We start from the raw sequence: 14464 nt of genomic DNA, 5'->3' as shown, positions 1-14464 counted from the left end.
AAAACCAGCGGGTAGCAATGCCACAAAGCATCTAATGTACACAGGCCCAACAGCAAAACAGACACTGAAAAAGTGGTGGAAAACACGCACCAAAATGTACATGAGAGTGGGAAAGAGTAGTGAAGGAAGGGACAGGCCAGGGGAGTAGCAGATGGCAGGCCACAAGTTAGAGAGTGACACCAACCAATGTAACACAAGCAGACTAAATGTTCTCAGCCCACATGTAGCTGAGAACACACAGAAAACTTCTGAGCCGCTCCCTTCCTCCCTCCACCCCCGTGTCCCCTGAGCTTTCCTGACTGGTTACAGACCTCGGCCACAGGGGTGTCAGGGCCACTGGGGTGACAGGCTGTGGCATAAGTGGATGCCTGGGGCACAAACAGGATGTTTCAGGGAACAGTCTGTTACTCCTGCAGAATGGGAGATGCACAAACCTTAAAGGCAACACAGACTTTCCTGGCAACTAACTTCTCCATGGCAGTCAGCATGACCGGATAGCGGATTTCTTTCCCCTCACTGTCCCGTTCAACCTTCCCGTCCAGAGCAGGGGACTTCCGGGCTTCCGCATGGGCATAATCCGGCCCAACTGTGTACACCTGGGCAGAGACAGAGGTGAGCTAGGTGGCCTGTATCACTGGATTATCTAGCCAGGTTCCAAAAAGTTACAGCTGAGCAGACAGACAAACTAACTGGAACCCACCAGGACACACCTGGGCTGCAGACATATGGAGAAGTGGAAGGAGGTTTGGTGCCACACACTCTCCTCTTTAATGTCTGAAGCAGACAAGCATTAAATCCTCACCCTGATCAGGCAGTGCTGTCACTGACTATCCGGAGGGAACAGTCCAAAGAGTTCTCAGCAGAGTTCTTAGACTACTAAGACCACAGCTGCCCAAGGTCTGGCCAAGGAGGCAGCCATCCCTCACTTTCACTCCAGCCTTCTCCTCACCTTGACATCAGTGCCATCTGTAGGCATGAACTCCTCGTAAATGTACGAGCCCGTTTTCCGTACACTGCTTTCAGGGGAGTAAACACTGCTCCGGCTACCGATCTGAAAGCAAAAGATGAAGAGAACCTCAGAGGAGGTAAAAAGGGAGGTGTTCAGTGTGAGCTAAAATATGCTCATGCAGGATCCACTGCTGCAGGGGGAAAAAGAGTGAGGAACCACACAGGCCAGGCACCCTAACAGCACTTATTAGTCTGTCCGTCTGCTTGACTGTGGATAAGTCTCTCTCTCTCTCTCTCTCACACGAACACACAGCAGCACACAGGGAAAAGTACTTTCCCTTCAAACTCTCCTCTTTTATGATAAAGTGTTCCACTGTTTGGACTCTGCCTAACAAAGAGCTAAATGGGAAGTTTAAATAAAATCAAATTCAGCCACACAAGAGCTTGGCAACGTAAGCAGTAGCACTTCCTAGGGAACAACCTAATCCAAAAGGCTGCAGCGAAGAGGGATGGAATGGGATCCTTGAAACTGGGTATGAATCACAGAAATGCAAGGGTGTAAGGGACCTCAAGAGGTCATCTAATCCAGCCCGCAGCACTGAGGCAGGGCCAAGTAAACCTAGACAATCCCTGATGGGTTTGGAAATTAGGTTGATTTAGTGTGACTTGTTCTTGATAAATTCATGTGGACTGTTATTACTCTGTTATCCTCCAGGAGCTTACAAATTGATGTTTTAATCATATGTTCCAGTATCTTTCCAAAAAGAAAGGAGTACTTGTGGCACCTTAGAGACTAACCAATTTATTATCTTTCCAGGTATCAAGTTAAGTTGGCTGGTCTATAATTCCCTATGTCCTCTTTGTTCCCCTTTTTAAAAGGCAGATTCTGTGTTTGACCTTTTCTGTTCCCTGGCACCTCACCCATCCTCCATGAGTTCTCGAAGATAATCGCTAACAATTCCAAGATTACTTCAACTAGTTCGTTTAGTACCCGAGGATGAATTTGGTCAGGCCCTGACAACTTGAACACATCTAATTTACCTTAATATTCTTTAACCTGTTTTCTCCCTATTCTGGCTTGCATTCCTTTCTCCTTGTTGTTAAATGTTAATTGTGCTAAGCATCTGGTCACAATTAATCTTTTTAGTGAAGCCTGAAGCAAGTTAGACATTAAACAACTCAGCCTTCCTGACATCATCTGTTATTAGCTCTCCTTCCTTGCTAAATAGTGGACCTACACTTCTATTTTTCTCTTGCTCCTAATGTATTTATAGAACCTCTTCTTCTTATGTCCTTTTATGTCCCATGCTGTACATAATGCATTTTATGCCGTAGCCTTTCCAATTCGGTCCCTACATTCTTGTTCTATTCTTTCATACTTATCCTTAGCAATTTGTCCATGTTTCCACATTTTATAGGTTTCCTTTTTGCTGTTCCACCTTTAACATTATCTATGAGAAATTTCAGCTCTCCTGAACCACTTTTCCCCTTAGGTAAGGTCCCATGAGAAGAAAATCTACCAGTTCTGAGTCTGTAAATTCTGTATTTTTGAAATCCATCATTATTCTGCTGCTCTCACTCCTTCCTTTCCTTTGAACCATTAAATCTATCATTTCATGATCACTTTTATCCAAAATGTCTTCAACCTTCAATCAGAACTAATTCCAATTCCTCTATGTCAGTCAGAATCAAATCTAAAGTGGCTGTCCCCTAATTACTTCCTCCACCTTCTGAAACAAGACATTGTCCCCAGCACATTAAAAGAACTTATTGGATAACAGCTGCCACATATTGTAGTTATGGAGGGGCTAGTATTAACTCCATAATTCATGCTAAGTCAGAAGTTTTCAATTTAAAGGAAGCTTTAAACCTTTACTTTTTAAAAAATCGTATTGATATGATAAAAACCAATCCACAAAATGTAAATTGACACTATTTGAATTTCCTGGTGGTTTGAGAAAAATAACTCAATACAGAGAGAACAAGAGCTCAAAAATCACCTCTTTGCATTTTCATGTGTCTCACCTTTTTGTGCCTCCTTCTGCAAGAAACCTACGGCACTCCAGCCAAATTGCTGCTCTTAATGCACCGATTGCTCAAAATGCCGCGCTTGTCTATAGAGCATTTTATAACTTTTTACCCATCACTGAAAGTTTGTGTGCTATGCCGAACCTGCCAATTTGACAGCAAATCTGTCATATGTGAACACCACCACTCGCTTCTGAGGGCAAAAAAAGGAGACCAAAAGTTCAACCCTAACCTCATCTATCCTCTGTTTAAATTCCCATGCAGTTCACTACCCATATCATTGACTAAGACAATAAACCCCCAACTTAGATGTCAGTCAGGGAAATACAAAAACAAGAAGTCATTAATGTAAAATTTCAGCAGTGCCCTCAACATTGCTAAGGCAGAGTAACTTCCCTGCTGCATGGAATGTGGGAGTCAGGTGTGGAGATCTATTGATATAAGTTGATACAGAAGTAAATGAATTGTAGTGCAAGTTTGATACGCTGGTGTCCGCATTTGTGTTGTGTGTCTAGAGGAAAAGAAGTGAAAGCCATATGGAGTGCTGGAGTGTAGTGTTAACAGCACTGTAGGCAATATAAAGGTGGAAAAAATGCACAGGTCTTTCCGCCAGCCTATTTCCATGTTGTGAAGGTTTTTGGGTGGGTGGAGAATATTCTGATGCAACCTTAACGGTCACTAAATAGTCTTTGTTTGACAATTTAGTATTTGGATTGTGCTAGGCATATTCAAAACCCGGAGGAAAAGCTGCTCCCCGCCCTAAAGAATGCACAAGCTAAACAAAAACAAAGCATAGGGGAAGGGATAAAAACAGACAAGTAAAGCCTTGAGAGTGACACCAGACATGGAGAGCAGAGTGCGTACCAGGGTGAGACGCAGTATTCATGGAGGGATTGGTGATGTGCAGGGTAGGAAACCGTTAGATGTGCCTCCAGAAGTCCTAGCACTGCCACACAAGTGAGCAGAGCTCCAGCATGGATTCACCCGCACTCAGCTGTTATTCTGTAGGGTGGACACTCTCCCTCGTGATAGGTTAACCTCCAAGGAAGTCATTCAAGGGTAGACTACTGGAGTTAATTCTGTAGCGTAGATACACCCAGCATGAAGTTGGGGGCTAAGGCATCTGAATGAAAACTGCATTAGCTGGTACTATCCATGACCTCTAGTGATCATGCTGATGGGATGAGCACTTGAGCAACTTTTTTTTTTTTTTTTAAATCTACTAGGCTTTTTTGGGGCTATTCTATTAGTGTGCTTGGTGTGATTGAGCACATAAGCCAGGCACTGCTGCTGGAACCGTTTCTTCAGCAATTCCTGACTCACTGTGATTTAACAACACGTTCTTAACATGGCATTAATAGGTGTTTGCATTTAACAAGCAACAAAATCTCAGTCAGCTTGAAACCAGATTCCCCCACCACTCTCTCCAGGAGGCCCCACAAGCCTTTCCCAGACCCAAGGACTCTCCTTCCGGTGGTGCATCTCTGGCCTTGAGGCACATGGGAGTTCTATCTATCTGCCAACAGGCATGCTCTGTAGTTTCTACCCCACAGCCAATGGCAACTGGAGTTCTCCTCACCTTCCGGAAGAGCCTCTGGCTGCCCCCACCTGCCGAAGTTGGGTAGTAAATATAAACATTGTGATCCTCCGCACTGACTGGCTTCTCTACAAACGGCTTTGGGAAAACGGCTCCATTCACCTCCACTTGGTCCTCTCCCTCCACTAGGTTGCACTCTGCAGACAAAGCACAGCAGGAGCAGGTCAGGAAAGGGGGAAGCCTGCTTCACAGGATCCAGCTCACCACTCCCTCCCCACCTCATTCCTCTACCCCACGTCTGGGTCAGCAGCATAGACTGCGAATCATGTCTGTTCAGGCTTGCCACCAAGGTCTGATCTTTAACAGCAAGTCCCTTTTAGCACCATCCTTGGAAGCACTCCTCTGGTGGAGTCAGCTCTGATCACAGCCACACTGCCAGGCATTTGGGGTGTGCTGCACAGGATATTTGGGAATAGCATCAGGCTGGCCCTCTGAGGCCTTAGTAACCAAGGGCACACAGGGGAGCCAGGCACGCCAGTTTGTTTGTAAATGGAGGTTGAGAAGCATCAGCATCCCTGTGTACCCGAGCTCTATTCCCAGACTCTTCTGAGGCCGAGCCACCTAAAGCGGAGCTCTCTGGGGAGATGAACTTGCCATCTGTCACTCCCACTGCCCCATGGGTACACTCACCATCCGGCTTGTCAGGATCTCGATTAAGCACAGCATAGCGGGGCAAGTCTATGCCCTCTTCCTGCAGGATCCGGTACACTTCTCGCCTGCAGGGATAGGGCAAGAAATCAGTGGAAGCCAACACAATAGGTGGAAAGGTCATGGCTGTGACCTCGACACAAAATTTGGAGATTTATCACTAAGTAGAGTGAATGCAACAAGGTCTAGGTTTGAGGTTCAACGTGTTTGGGACTAGAACCCAGGTCTGCAGGATGGCTGGCACCCTCATGCCACCACCCGGGAGCCATGGAAGGACCACAGGCATCACCACATAGACACGACAGGAAGTTACACCTTGAAAGCCCAGACCAACAGATTTCCTTGTGGTCCCTTACCGGTCCAGCCGTCCCACTGAAGCCCAAGACGAGTTCCAGGAATGCCTATGCAGCAAGGTGGACTCCCTTGCCAGCTGTAGCAATGGACCTGCCTCTCGGCTTGCTCTTGGGATTCCTGACCCCAGCTCTGACCCCTGGTTCCTGACTGTCGGAGCTGTTCCTGGCCTCTAACAGCCACTACTCTAACCACTAAGAATGCCACATTGCGTGACCACTGCGCCTGACTGCCCAAGCCCCAGTCATGACACTAAGGGAGGCAAAGCACCTGCATGCACCTGCCCAGAGAAGTCTACCTCCCATCCCTGATTGGAATGCCTGTGAGCAGCAAAGCATTGCCCACCCTGAACTAGGATACCTATGTCATGGATCCACAGGACTAGTGCTATGGCTTCCAGTCTCTTGGAGGAATGCCTTCAGTGTACCAGATCTCCTAGGGGGTCTCACTCTTCCTCCAGGGTAAGCCACGCAGCTTCCCCACCTCCTTAGACTGTACCTCTGAGCCTGCAGCCCCCCTGCTTCCCATCGTAAGCACCATGCAGCAAGTCCAACTCAGACTCCTGATGTAGACTTGTACACTCTTAGGGAATTAATGCACCTCACCCAGCGTTTGTAGTGACACTCACAACTTTGTGAAAACAGTCAGGTTTATTAATCAATTGGAACACAGCTTAGGGAGGCTTTAGGGTAGTATAGAGAACTGAGGGTTAAAGCACAGTCCATTCTGGCCAGCCCAAGCCCAGCCATGCTGCAGTGAACCCCTTGGTTCAAGCTCTATCTGTCTTGCTGTCTGATCTCCTGCATCAGACCAGGTGAGAGCCCCAACTCCTTTCAGCTGCCAGCTCTTATCCCCCACCTCATGCCTCTCCTGTCCTTTGATCTCAAGCTGGGGGTTGTTGTTCAGCTTCCCTACGTAGAGGTGGGGAAGTCCATACCCCTCTGGGTCATTGCTTGCTAGGTGTCAATATCCTGGCAACTGGATTTGCCACTGGCTTCTCAGATGCTCCTCTGATATGGAGACTAAGGCCCAGACAGCGGGGCAACACCCTCACCTATGTCACTCAGCGTGCCCTGAGAGCAAACAGTCCTTTTCCACCCCACTGGGTAACAACGTAGCATATAGGGGAAACTGAGGCACAAACAGGACTCAAAATTATTACAAAATATTCCCACTTTGTCACAATCTAATGGTAGCTGGGTGCCCATCCTACTCACCTGCACCCACCCAACCTGGACACCTAGGCACAGCAGAGCACCACTTTCGACACCCTCCAGCACTGGACAGCAACAAGTAAGCGTGGCAGAGACCATACCACAAGAAACCTCCACCCTGGTCAGGGACACCTAACAGCAGCAGAGTCCTCACACTCACGGGTCCCAAATGGGGAAGCTATGGTTTTCACACCAATAACTACCTTCTTTGCATCTGCCAATCAGAGCTTGAGGGCATGCCAGTCACACAACTCCAGGGGAACGTTTTGGGAATGCAAATTTGGAGGGGAGGGCTGGGTGTGACACTCTAGCCCTAAACATCCAAGGCCAAAGTTTTCAAACCTTGCTGCCTACTCTGACTTCTAAATCCATATTTAGATATACAGCCTGAATTTGTTAGGCGCTGGGCACCCACAAATCAGCTGGTGTTCCTGGGAGCTGCAAGTGCTAGACCCCCTAAGTAAGTGCTAGGTCTCCAGGAGTCTAACCTTTTAGCACGTAGCTACAAAAATGCTGGCTGTTCCCACCCCATCCCCAGAATCTCACCTGCCCTTGCTGCTGCCACTCCCTGCTTTCCTACACCAGGATCTGACCTGTCCTCACTAATCTCTCCAATCTCTCATTCTGTGAGCTCACTCCCCTGGCCTACTTCACTCTGCCCTTCCCACACTCTGTACTAATCAGGAAATGTCAAAATACACCTGCTTCCATCCGAGTAAGTCCATTCCTTCCCCTTACATCATCCCACCTGGAAGTTATCAGGAGATCATGTCCCAGAAACCTGCTAAATAGAGGCAACCAAGGCCCCTCCTCCATCCCTTCTACCCATTAGCACAGGGAAGGTGAAGCAGCAGCAGCATTTGTACAGCACTCAGGGAGACCAGAGTCAGCCAGGCAGTTCACCCGCAGGGGAAGGAAGGAGATTCTCCAGGCACTGAACCCCTACCTGTCCTGGATGTAATACTGCATATCAAGGTCATTAATCAGAAACGGATTGCACAACTTGGCGTAAGCAACTGCCTTATCCAGAGGGAATCCTGAAAAACAGCAAAAGGTGCTATTAATGCAAGTTCCCTGCTGCCAGGCCTGTGGGGCAGGGGCTGCACAGACCTTTACCTTTAGAGTGGAAGGAAATGAGGCAGTCGCAAGGAGGCCAGTTCTCGACTGGCTCGTTCAGAATGACATCTTCTCCCATGATCACCACTGTGATGTACTCAAACTTGCACAGACGTTCCAGGATCTGGGTCATGGGCTTTGACTTGGACTTTTTGGTCATGGCACAGATTCCGACCACAATCTGCCGTTCTGGAGGCTGAGGGGAGAAGCAGGAAGCTTATTATTGAGCCAGCTTGCTCAGTGAATTCAAATTGCAAATGGCACAGAGAGGCAGCAATTGTGAACAGACATGGGGCTTTCCCCAACCCACACACATGCTTCATTCTCACTTTAGATCCCACCCACGACACAGGATTCGGCAGGTGAAAACTATTAAAAGCATCTTAAAACACCCGATTCTCCAGCACACGGAAGATTCTCCCTCCTATCTCTGAACATCTACACTAGCATCAGAGTCACTCTCTAAAGCACTGCAAGCTTACCACTTGTTATAACTTAACTAATATGTGGTTCTAACATCTCCTCTTTGCATACACATGCGAAAAGTGATTTGCACACATACACATTGGTGACACAAGCACATGCACAGCCAAGCAAACACAGACCATGGACAAGCATGAGAATTTGCACATGTTCCCTTCCACACAGCACGCATTCTGCAGTTAGGAACTGCCATCTTTAAAAGCAGTTTTACCACAAAGTTCATGGGCTGAATCTGCAAAAATGCTTATAATTATTTTTTTTATTCTTAAAAACACTGAGTAACTTCCTCCCCTATTCCCCACCAGTAACACCAAAAGAACTCAAGAAAATTTGTGCAAACACCCCCCCATCCCTTTTCTTTTCTTTTTTTTTTTAAAGTCCCCTATGACAAGACACCACAAACAGGAGAATTCAGATAAACGCAAACGTTTCAGATTAAGAGTGTATGAAAACTAGGAGTCAGAATGAGAATTCTCTGCAAACCTGACTCCAGCAGTCACAGCCAGTGCAGCTGCTAGAATGACTGTTTTTTAAATAGCTTGGCCCTTGTTGTGCCAATGTTTCTACCTGATGAGGCATGGCAGTATGCTTTTAGAAGGACAGGAGCAGAGATGATGAGACCAGCCTCCTGCGGGGAGCTTCTTTGCCAACAGAGTCAAGGAAAGAGTAGGGACTGACTGGAGCATTCAGAGGTCAGCATCTACACGTGGGAGTAGCATTTAGTAAGGGGCTTTGGCTAGCACTCTACTCCCACTACCACTGGCCGCAAGGGTAAAAACCATTAAGAGTCAGAGGAGTTCTACTGGTCTCTTAATAAAGAGCTTAGACCCGGGAGTCAGAATCCTGCACAAACGGGATCTTCAGAGAAACCATCTGTGACGTTATTGACATAACCTGGGAACATATAGATCATTTTTGCAACCAAGGTCCTGTAGTTGCACCAAATCTTATATAAAGAGAGTCAGATGAGGTATCTAAAACAAGGTTATGGTTTGCTGGTTATGATTATGCTATCTGTATATGTGTACCATTTTTATAGTTGAAGGTATGAATATCGGCTCTGTACTGTCTGTATTTCAAACTTATGCTATGCTTCTGGGGGACACTCCAGACAAGCTGGTGTCAGCTCTGCTTAGCCTGCTTGATGGCCCATGAGCTATACGGTCCCAGGTTATGTCAATAACATCACACCATCTTATTAGTTTAAAAGGATTTTGACAATAAGCTAAATACCCCAGAAGAAGAGATAGAATCATAGAATTGCAGGGCTGGAAGGGACCTGGAGAGGTCATCTAGTCCAGTTCCCTGCACACTCATGGAAGGACTAAGTATTATCTAGACTATCCCTGACAGGTGTGTCTAACCTGCTCTTAAAAATCTCCAATGATGGAGATTCCACAACTTCCCTAGGCACTTTATTCCAGTACTTAGCCACCCTGACAGTTAGGAAGCTTTTCCTAATGTCCAACCTAAACCACCCTTGCTGCAATTTAAGCCCATTGCTTCTTGTCCTATCTTCAGGGGTTAAGGAGAACAATTTTTCTCCCTTCTTCTTGTAATGGTCACTGACCCACACCAACATGTTTAAGGAAATATTTAAAATAGGAAATGCTCCCTCCATCTAGGCTCTTATGTGCCCCAGACAAATACGAAGCAGTGACATGAACACTACAATCTAGGACAATATGGCAAGGGGAGAGACCAAGGGATTCAAATCCCTCATGCCCCCAACCACCACATTATTAAACCAGATATCAAGAAAACATCTTGACACCCTGTCAGTTTCAACACCCTCCCTCCAGCAGCAAGAGAGACAGAGGACTCTCTAGGGAGCTACTTCATCATTTTCACATAAGAAAACATTCTGCTTATTCCCATCCAATCCACCACCACGCTTCATGTGAACACAGCTCCCCCTTCTATTTATGGTACAAGACTTGTCTGCATTAACCCTCAGAGGCTCAGCCCATATCACACACCCGAGGCCAAAGGGTCAGAACCCATAAAACTACAGATGGAAGTCCTGCAAAGCCTCCCAGAGGGCCCCTGGCCAGTGCCACACAGAAAACACCATCACGTGGTAACTTCAGTGCGGTCTGTCTGCATTATTCATGGTGAATTTCTTCAAGTAACTAAGAATGATAAAGGGGTAACAGAGCTCCAAAGGAAAGAAAAGGTACAGTAGTGCCTGCGCCTCTGAATTAATCCCACTTACAAAGGGGGTTGGGAGAGAGGCCAGTCAGGGGGTTTGCAAACACAGGCAAAAGGAAGCAGTCACAAGCAGAAGGAGATTACTCTTTTCTGCAGCCTGTAATATCAGGGTACAGATGATCTGTGATCCAATATAAGGGTGAAGCAGCCAGGCCCACCCTGTTGCTACCACCATTTAAAGGACCTGAAAGAGAAAACCTAGAATTTGCCTGAGCATTGGGTGCTGAGAACAGTGGAGCAATTGTGCTGCATTTGGTGTTGGGTAAGGCTAAGATTTTTGTCACGGATATTACTAAAAATATCTGTGACAAAATGGGGGGCTCATCTCCAGGTTCCCCCCACCACGCCTGGACAGCTCAGAGCTCTGGGGGCCCCATTGCAGGTGGCCTGGAACTCCGGGGTTCCCTTGCTGTAGCCAGGAGCTACAGGGGGGCCCCTGCCAGGGAGACCCTGCAGGTCCCAGGAGCTGAAGAGGAAGTCACCGATTCCATGGCTTCCGTGATCTCTGTGAGAAAATCATAGCCTTACTGATGGGGATCTAGGACATTACATTTCCATACTACTATGCACACTGCCTGGTTTGTATGGCCTGCAGGTTGTGACACCCTGGAACCTCAAAAGTAACCACACATGTAAAAACTAAGCAACCGAGAAGAAAGCTGGACATGGGACACACACAAGCACCCCACTCCATAGCACCAGGACCTACTTACCGACTCTGACTCCTCATCGTCCTCAAAGAAATCGATCTCGTCTGTCTTCATGTTTGATCCCAGAAAGTCTGTCTCATCATCTCTGGTACCAACAAAAAACCTGGGAGTGGAGCTCTCGCCCTCATGGGAGGTCGTCAGGGACGACATTACAGCCTGGGTGGCCGACCATCCCGCTCTGGAATCATCATGTACAAACCAGGATAAAAAAGAACCCACAATGGGGAGCAAGCCAGGGCAGATGCTACTGAAGAGAGCCTAGAGTGGGTGGGGCCGGACTAGTGCTGTGTGAATGAACCCAGGAATGTAATAGCAGTACTGGTGGAAGGTGCCTGGGGCTGGAGGAAGAAGACTTTAGGCTGGGTGGGGGCAGAAGCCAGTGATATTAGAAGATGCCCTGAGAGCAGGCTGGGGAAGCCCAGCATCCAGTGCCATTTCAAACAGGCACCTCCAATGTGCAATTAATCCATCTGCACTAGCTGGGAGGGGAATGGTGTCATTGCTAAAGTTAATGAGTTGGACGCGATGAAACTTAGCCCTTACAATGCTGTACGTTCCAGACTGCTGACTACATCAATCTCCCATCCTTGAGGACACCAGCTGATACTCAAGAGGGTGGGGGGGAGCTAAGGAGAGAATGAAGACTGCTTCCCAATCCCCAAGCTTCAATCCCTTCGCCGGTCAGGAAAGCCTACAAAAAAAACAAAAAACAAAAAGACAAATCACACAAGGCACTTAAGTTAGCATGGTAGGGGTAGCAGAATTTCAAGACACTCCATGGAGAATGGGAAGCAATATTTAGAGCACGTGACTGGAAGTCAGGATTTCCTGAGATCTAAATCATAAGTAGGTCACTTAGGGCTCAACTGACAAAAAAATAGGCACCCCTTTGTATGCACTCCCCAGGCAGGCATAGTTTTTCCATACATTAGAGTTTAAACACAAATTTTTTAAAAAGTTCAATTAAAAATAGTTTTAAATCCAACACATCTGTTCTTTAAATAATTGTTATTTTCATCCATTCTGTCTGGTTGCAATCTTGGACCACAGCTTTAAAAGTAGTTTCATGGCGCCACAAGCCTTCCACACACATTAAATGGGCCATGGCCAGGAAACAACTCAGTTACTCTCCAATTCTGCAGACTCCTATCTAGGAGACCCAGGTTTCACATAGAAATCACAGCAACCAAAATCAATTTAATTAATTCAGTGCAGCCTTCCTGCGTGGAGACTCAAATCAGTACAAGAGTGCTTTACACCCATATAGCTTAATTTGGTTTGTTATAATTTGCAGTGAATGCAAATGGGTGATAGAGGAGATGGACTTGTACTTGAGGAGGTTTCTCTTACTCAGGAAAGTTACTATTGGCTCAGACATTTAGCTCGCAAGAGATGAAACCATAATTTTACCAGGCCAAGACGCCCCAGTGTGTGGAATTATTAAAGCTGGAAGATTGGTACAGTTGAGTATAAGCAGTAGGTATTCTTTAGAATTATAAAGTGATGACAGAGAGGGAGCAGGTAGACAGAATGCAAAGGCCCAAGAATTTAACCTAGTAGGATTCCATAAAGGAAGGATTTTGGTGCACAGGAACCATAATTATGGAGACAGAGGGGAGAGAGGCAGGAACAGAAGCACAATAGAAAGCCGAGTTCGAGAGAAGAGAGTGGGCCACCATGTTGAATGCTGCACTAAGGTCAAGGGAAACAAAGATTGAGAAAAGCAAGCAGCAGCCAGCAGCAGCAGCAGCTTGGCTCTCCTCTAGGTGGATAACTATTGCTATGCTATGGCCAGACAAAACCCCAGAGAGCGTGCCACTGTGCTGTTATATGCAGCCGCCTCTGTTTCCAGGCTTCCATGTCACCTTACCCTACTCCAACCCCTAAAACTCTCATCATTGCATTAACACCGCCAGCCCAGCTCCAACAATGGTAGCTACAGTAGACGCACCAGCAGAGCCCAGGCAGCCACTGGCTGTTTTACCACCATGTCATCTAGACCTGCTCTAAGTAGTATCAGTGACAAACTGATGATGCCCTGTGGATATTAGCACTCCCTCTGGTACTCCACCAGTGACAATGAAGCAGTAGGAAGTGTAGGAGAGACATTTTTTAAGGGAATGCACTGCACTTAATTTAGATAAAACTTACATCATCATGATCTACACACTGTGATAATTTCATCCCCCAGTCTGCAAAGGCAATTGGGCACCCATTACACAGACACCAATATCAGCCCCATGGAAAGTTTCTATCAGATACCCACTCCCAGAAAATGAAGGCCTGAAACTGTGTAACTGGATTAATCCTTGGCTTCAAGATCCTTTTCTCTAGCAGAGGTGGAACCTTGGCACACCATATGCAATTGCTTTTGTATTATATAGCCATTGCCAACACTTGTCAACGTGCGTCTTCTCCAGGGTGGATAAAAATCAACGATTTTAAAAAAAAAAAAAAAAAGATTTTTTTTTAATTTAAATCGGATTTTTTAATAAAATGCTTTTTGAGGGAAAAAACCTATCTAAAGATAGTTTTAATTAAGATACATGATAGCTCAAAGATATCTCATCATGGAATAGGGATTATAAATTCTAATTCTATAGTATGAGACAATATAGTCATGTAATGTTTAAAAAAAGTTTTGTAAATAAATTCCAATAGTTCATGGATTAGAGACCCAATTTTATGGGGTTCCAGGGGTTTCTGTATAGATTATTTAGGTTAATCTTTCTATCTACCCAATGGGACTCAGTGCTACCGTCTAGAAGATACCATCAGAGACGCTTAGTTTTGCAGTTCTCAAACTGTGGATTTGTGTCTCCCGAGATAACATGCTTGTTAACAGCAAAGACAGTTTTTAAATAAATAAACAAACAACTATATAGAGGTGAGAAATAACAGACCTCAACCCTATTGTCCCTCTGCAAATTTGTGTACACAGAGTCAATCCCTTACCTCTCTCTAAAAGTGCAAAGTTTCAAAAAGTTCAATGAATAGAAGATTGTTGGGGGCGGAATAGATCTGGACAAGGAGAAGTAGTCTGGAGATAAATGTGAGAAGGGAGGGACAGGCAGTGGAAACAAAAGTGGAACTGTTTGAGCAGCATATTCCCGAAGTCTTGAGGTCTTTCTGAGTGTAGCCTTCACTGATTTGAGATC

General features: G+C 46.2%; 1 protein-coding gene across 27 annotated transcripts in view; it reads right to left on the bottom strand.

Annotated features, from left to right (window-relative positions):
• Positions 1 to 14464, bottom strand: part of PPIP5K1 (diphosphoinositol pentakisphosphate kinase 1) — a 199230-nt gene that overhangs the window by 181910 nt on the left and 2856 nt on the right. For 19 of the 27 annotated variants that reach the window (XR_006284115.1, XR_005227113.1, XR_005227115.1 and 16 more), the window contains exons 2-9: positions 11850 to 11997; positions 11310 to 11484; positions 7903 to 8098; positions 7733 to 7823; positions 5204 to 5289; positions 4556 to 4710; positions 950 to 1051; positions 435 to 596 (exon numbers count right to left, since the gene is read on the bottom strand). Coding sequence is in view for 24 of the 27 variants with exons in the window: in XM_037911084.2 (XP_037767012.1) it covers positions 435 to 596; positions 950 to 1051; positions 4556 to 4710; positions 5204 to 5289; positions 7733 to 7823; positions 7903 to 8098; positions 11310 to 11456 (939 nt within the window). In the remaining 3 variants the exon portion in view is untranslated. Of the gene's footprint in view, positions 1 to 434; positions 597 to 949; positions 1052 to 4555; positions 4711 to 5203; positions 5290 to 7732; positions 7824 to 7902; positions 8099 to 8952; positions 9541 to 11309; positions 13744 to 14464 lie in introns of those variants that run through there. The other 8 variants (XM_037911074.2, XM_043523294.1, XM_043523296.1 and 5 more) reach the window with 4 other exon arrangements.

The sequence above is a fragment of the Chelonia mydas genome, chromosome 10 (assembly GCF_015237465.2).
Source record: "Chelonia mydas isolate rCheMyd1 chromosome 10, rCheMyd1.pri.v2, whole genome shotgun sequence".
NCBI classification, from domain to species: domain Eukaryota; kingdom Metazoa; phylum Chordata; order Testudines; family Cheloniidae; genus Chelonia; species Chelonia mydas.
This window is presented reverse-complemented; position numbering and strand designations above follow the sequence as displayed.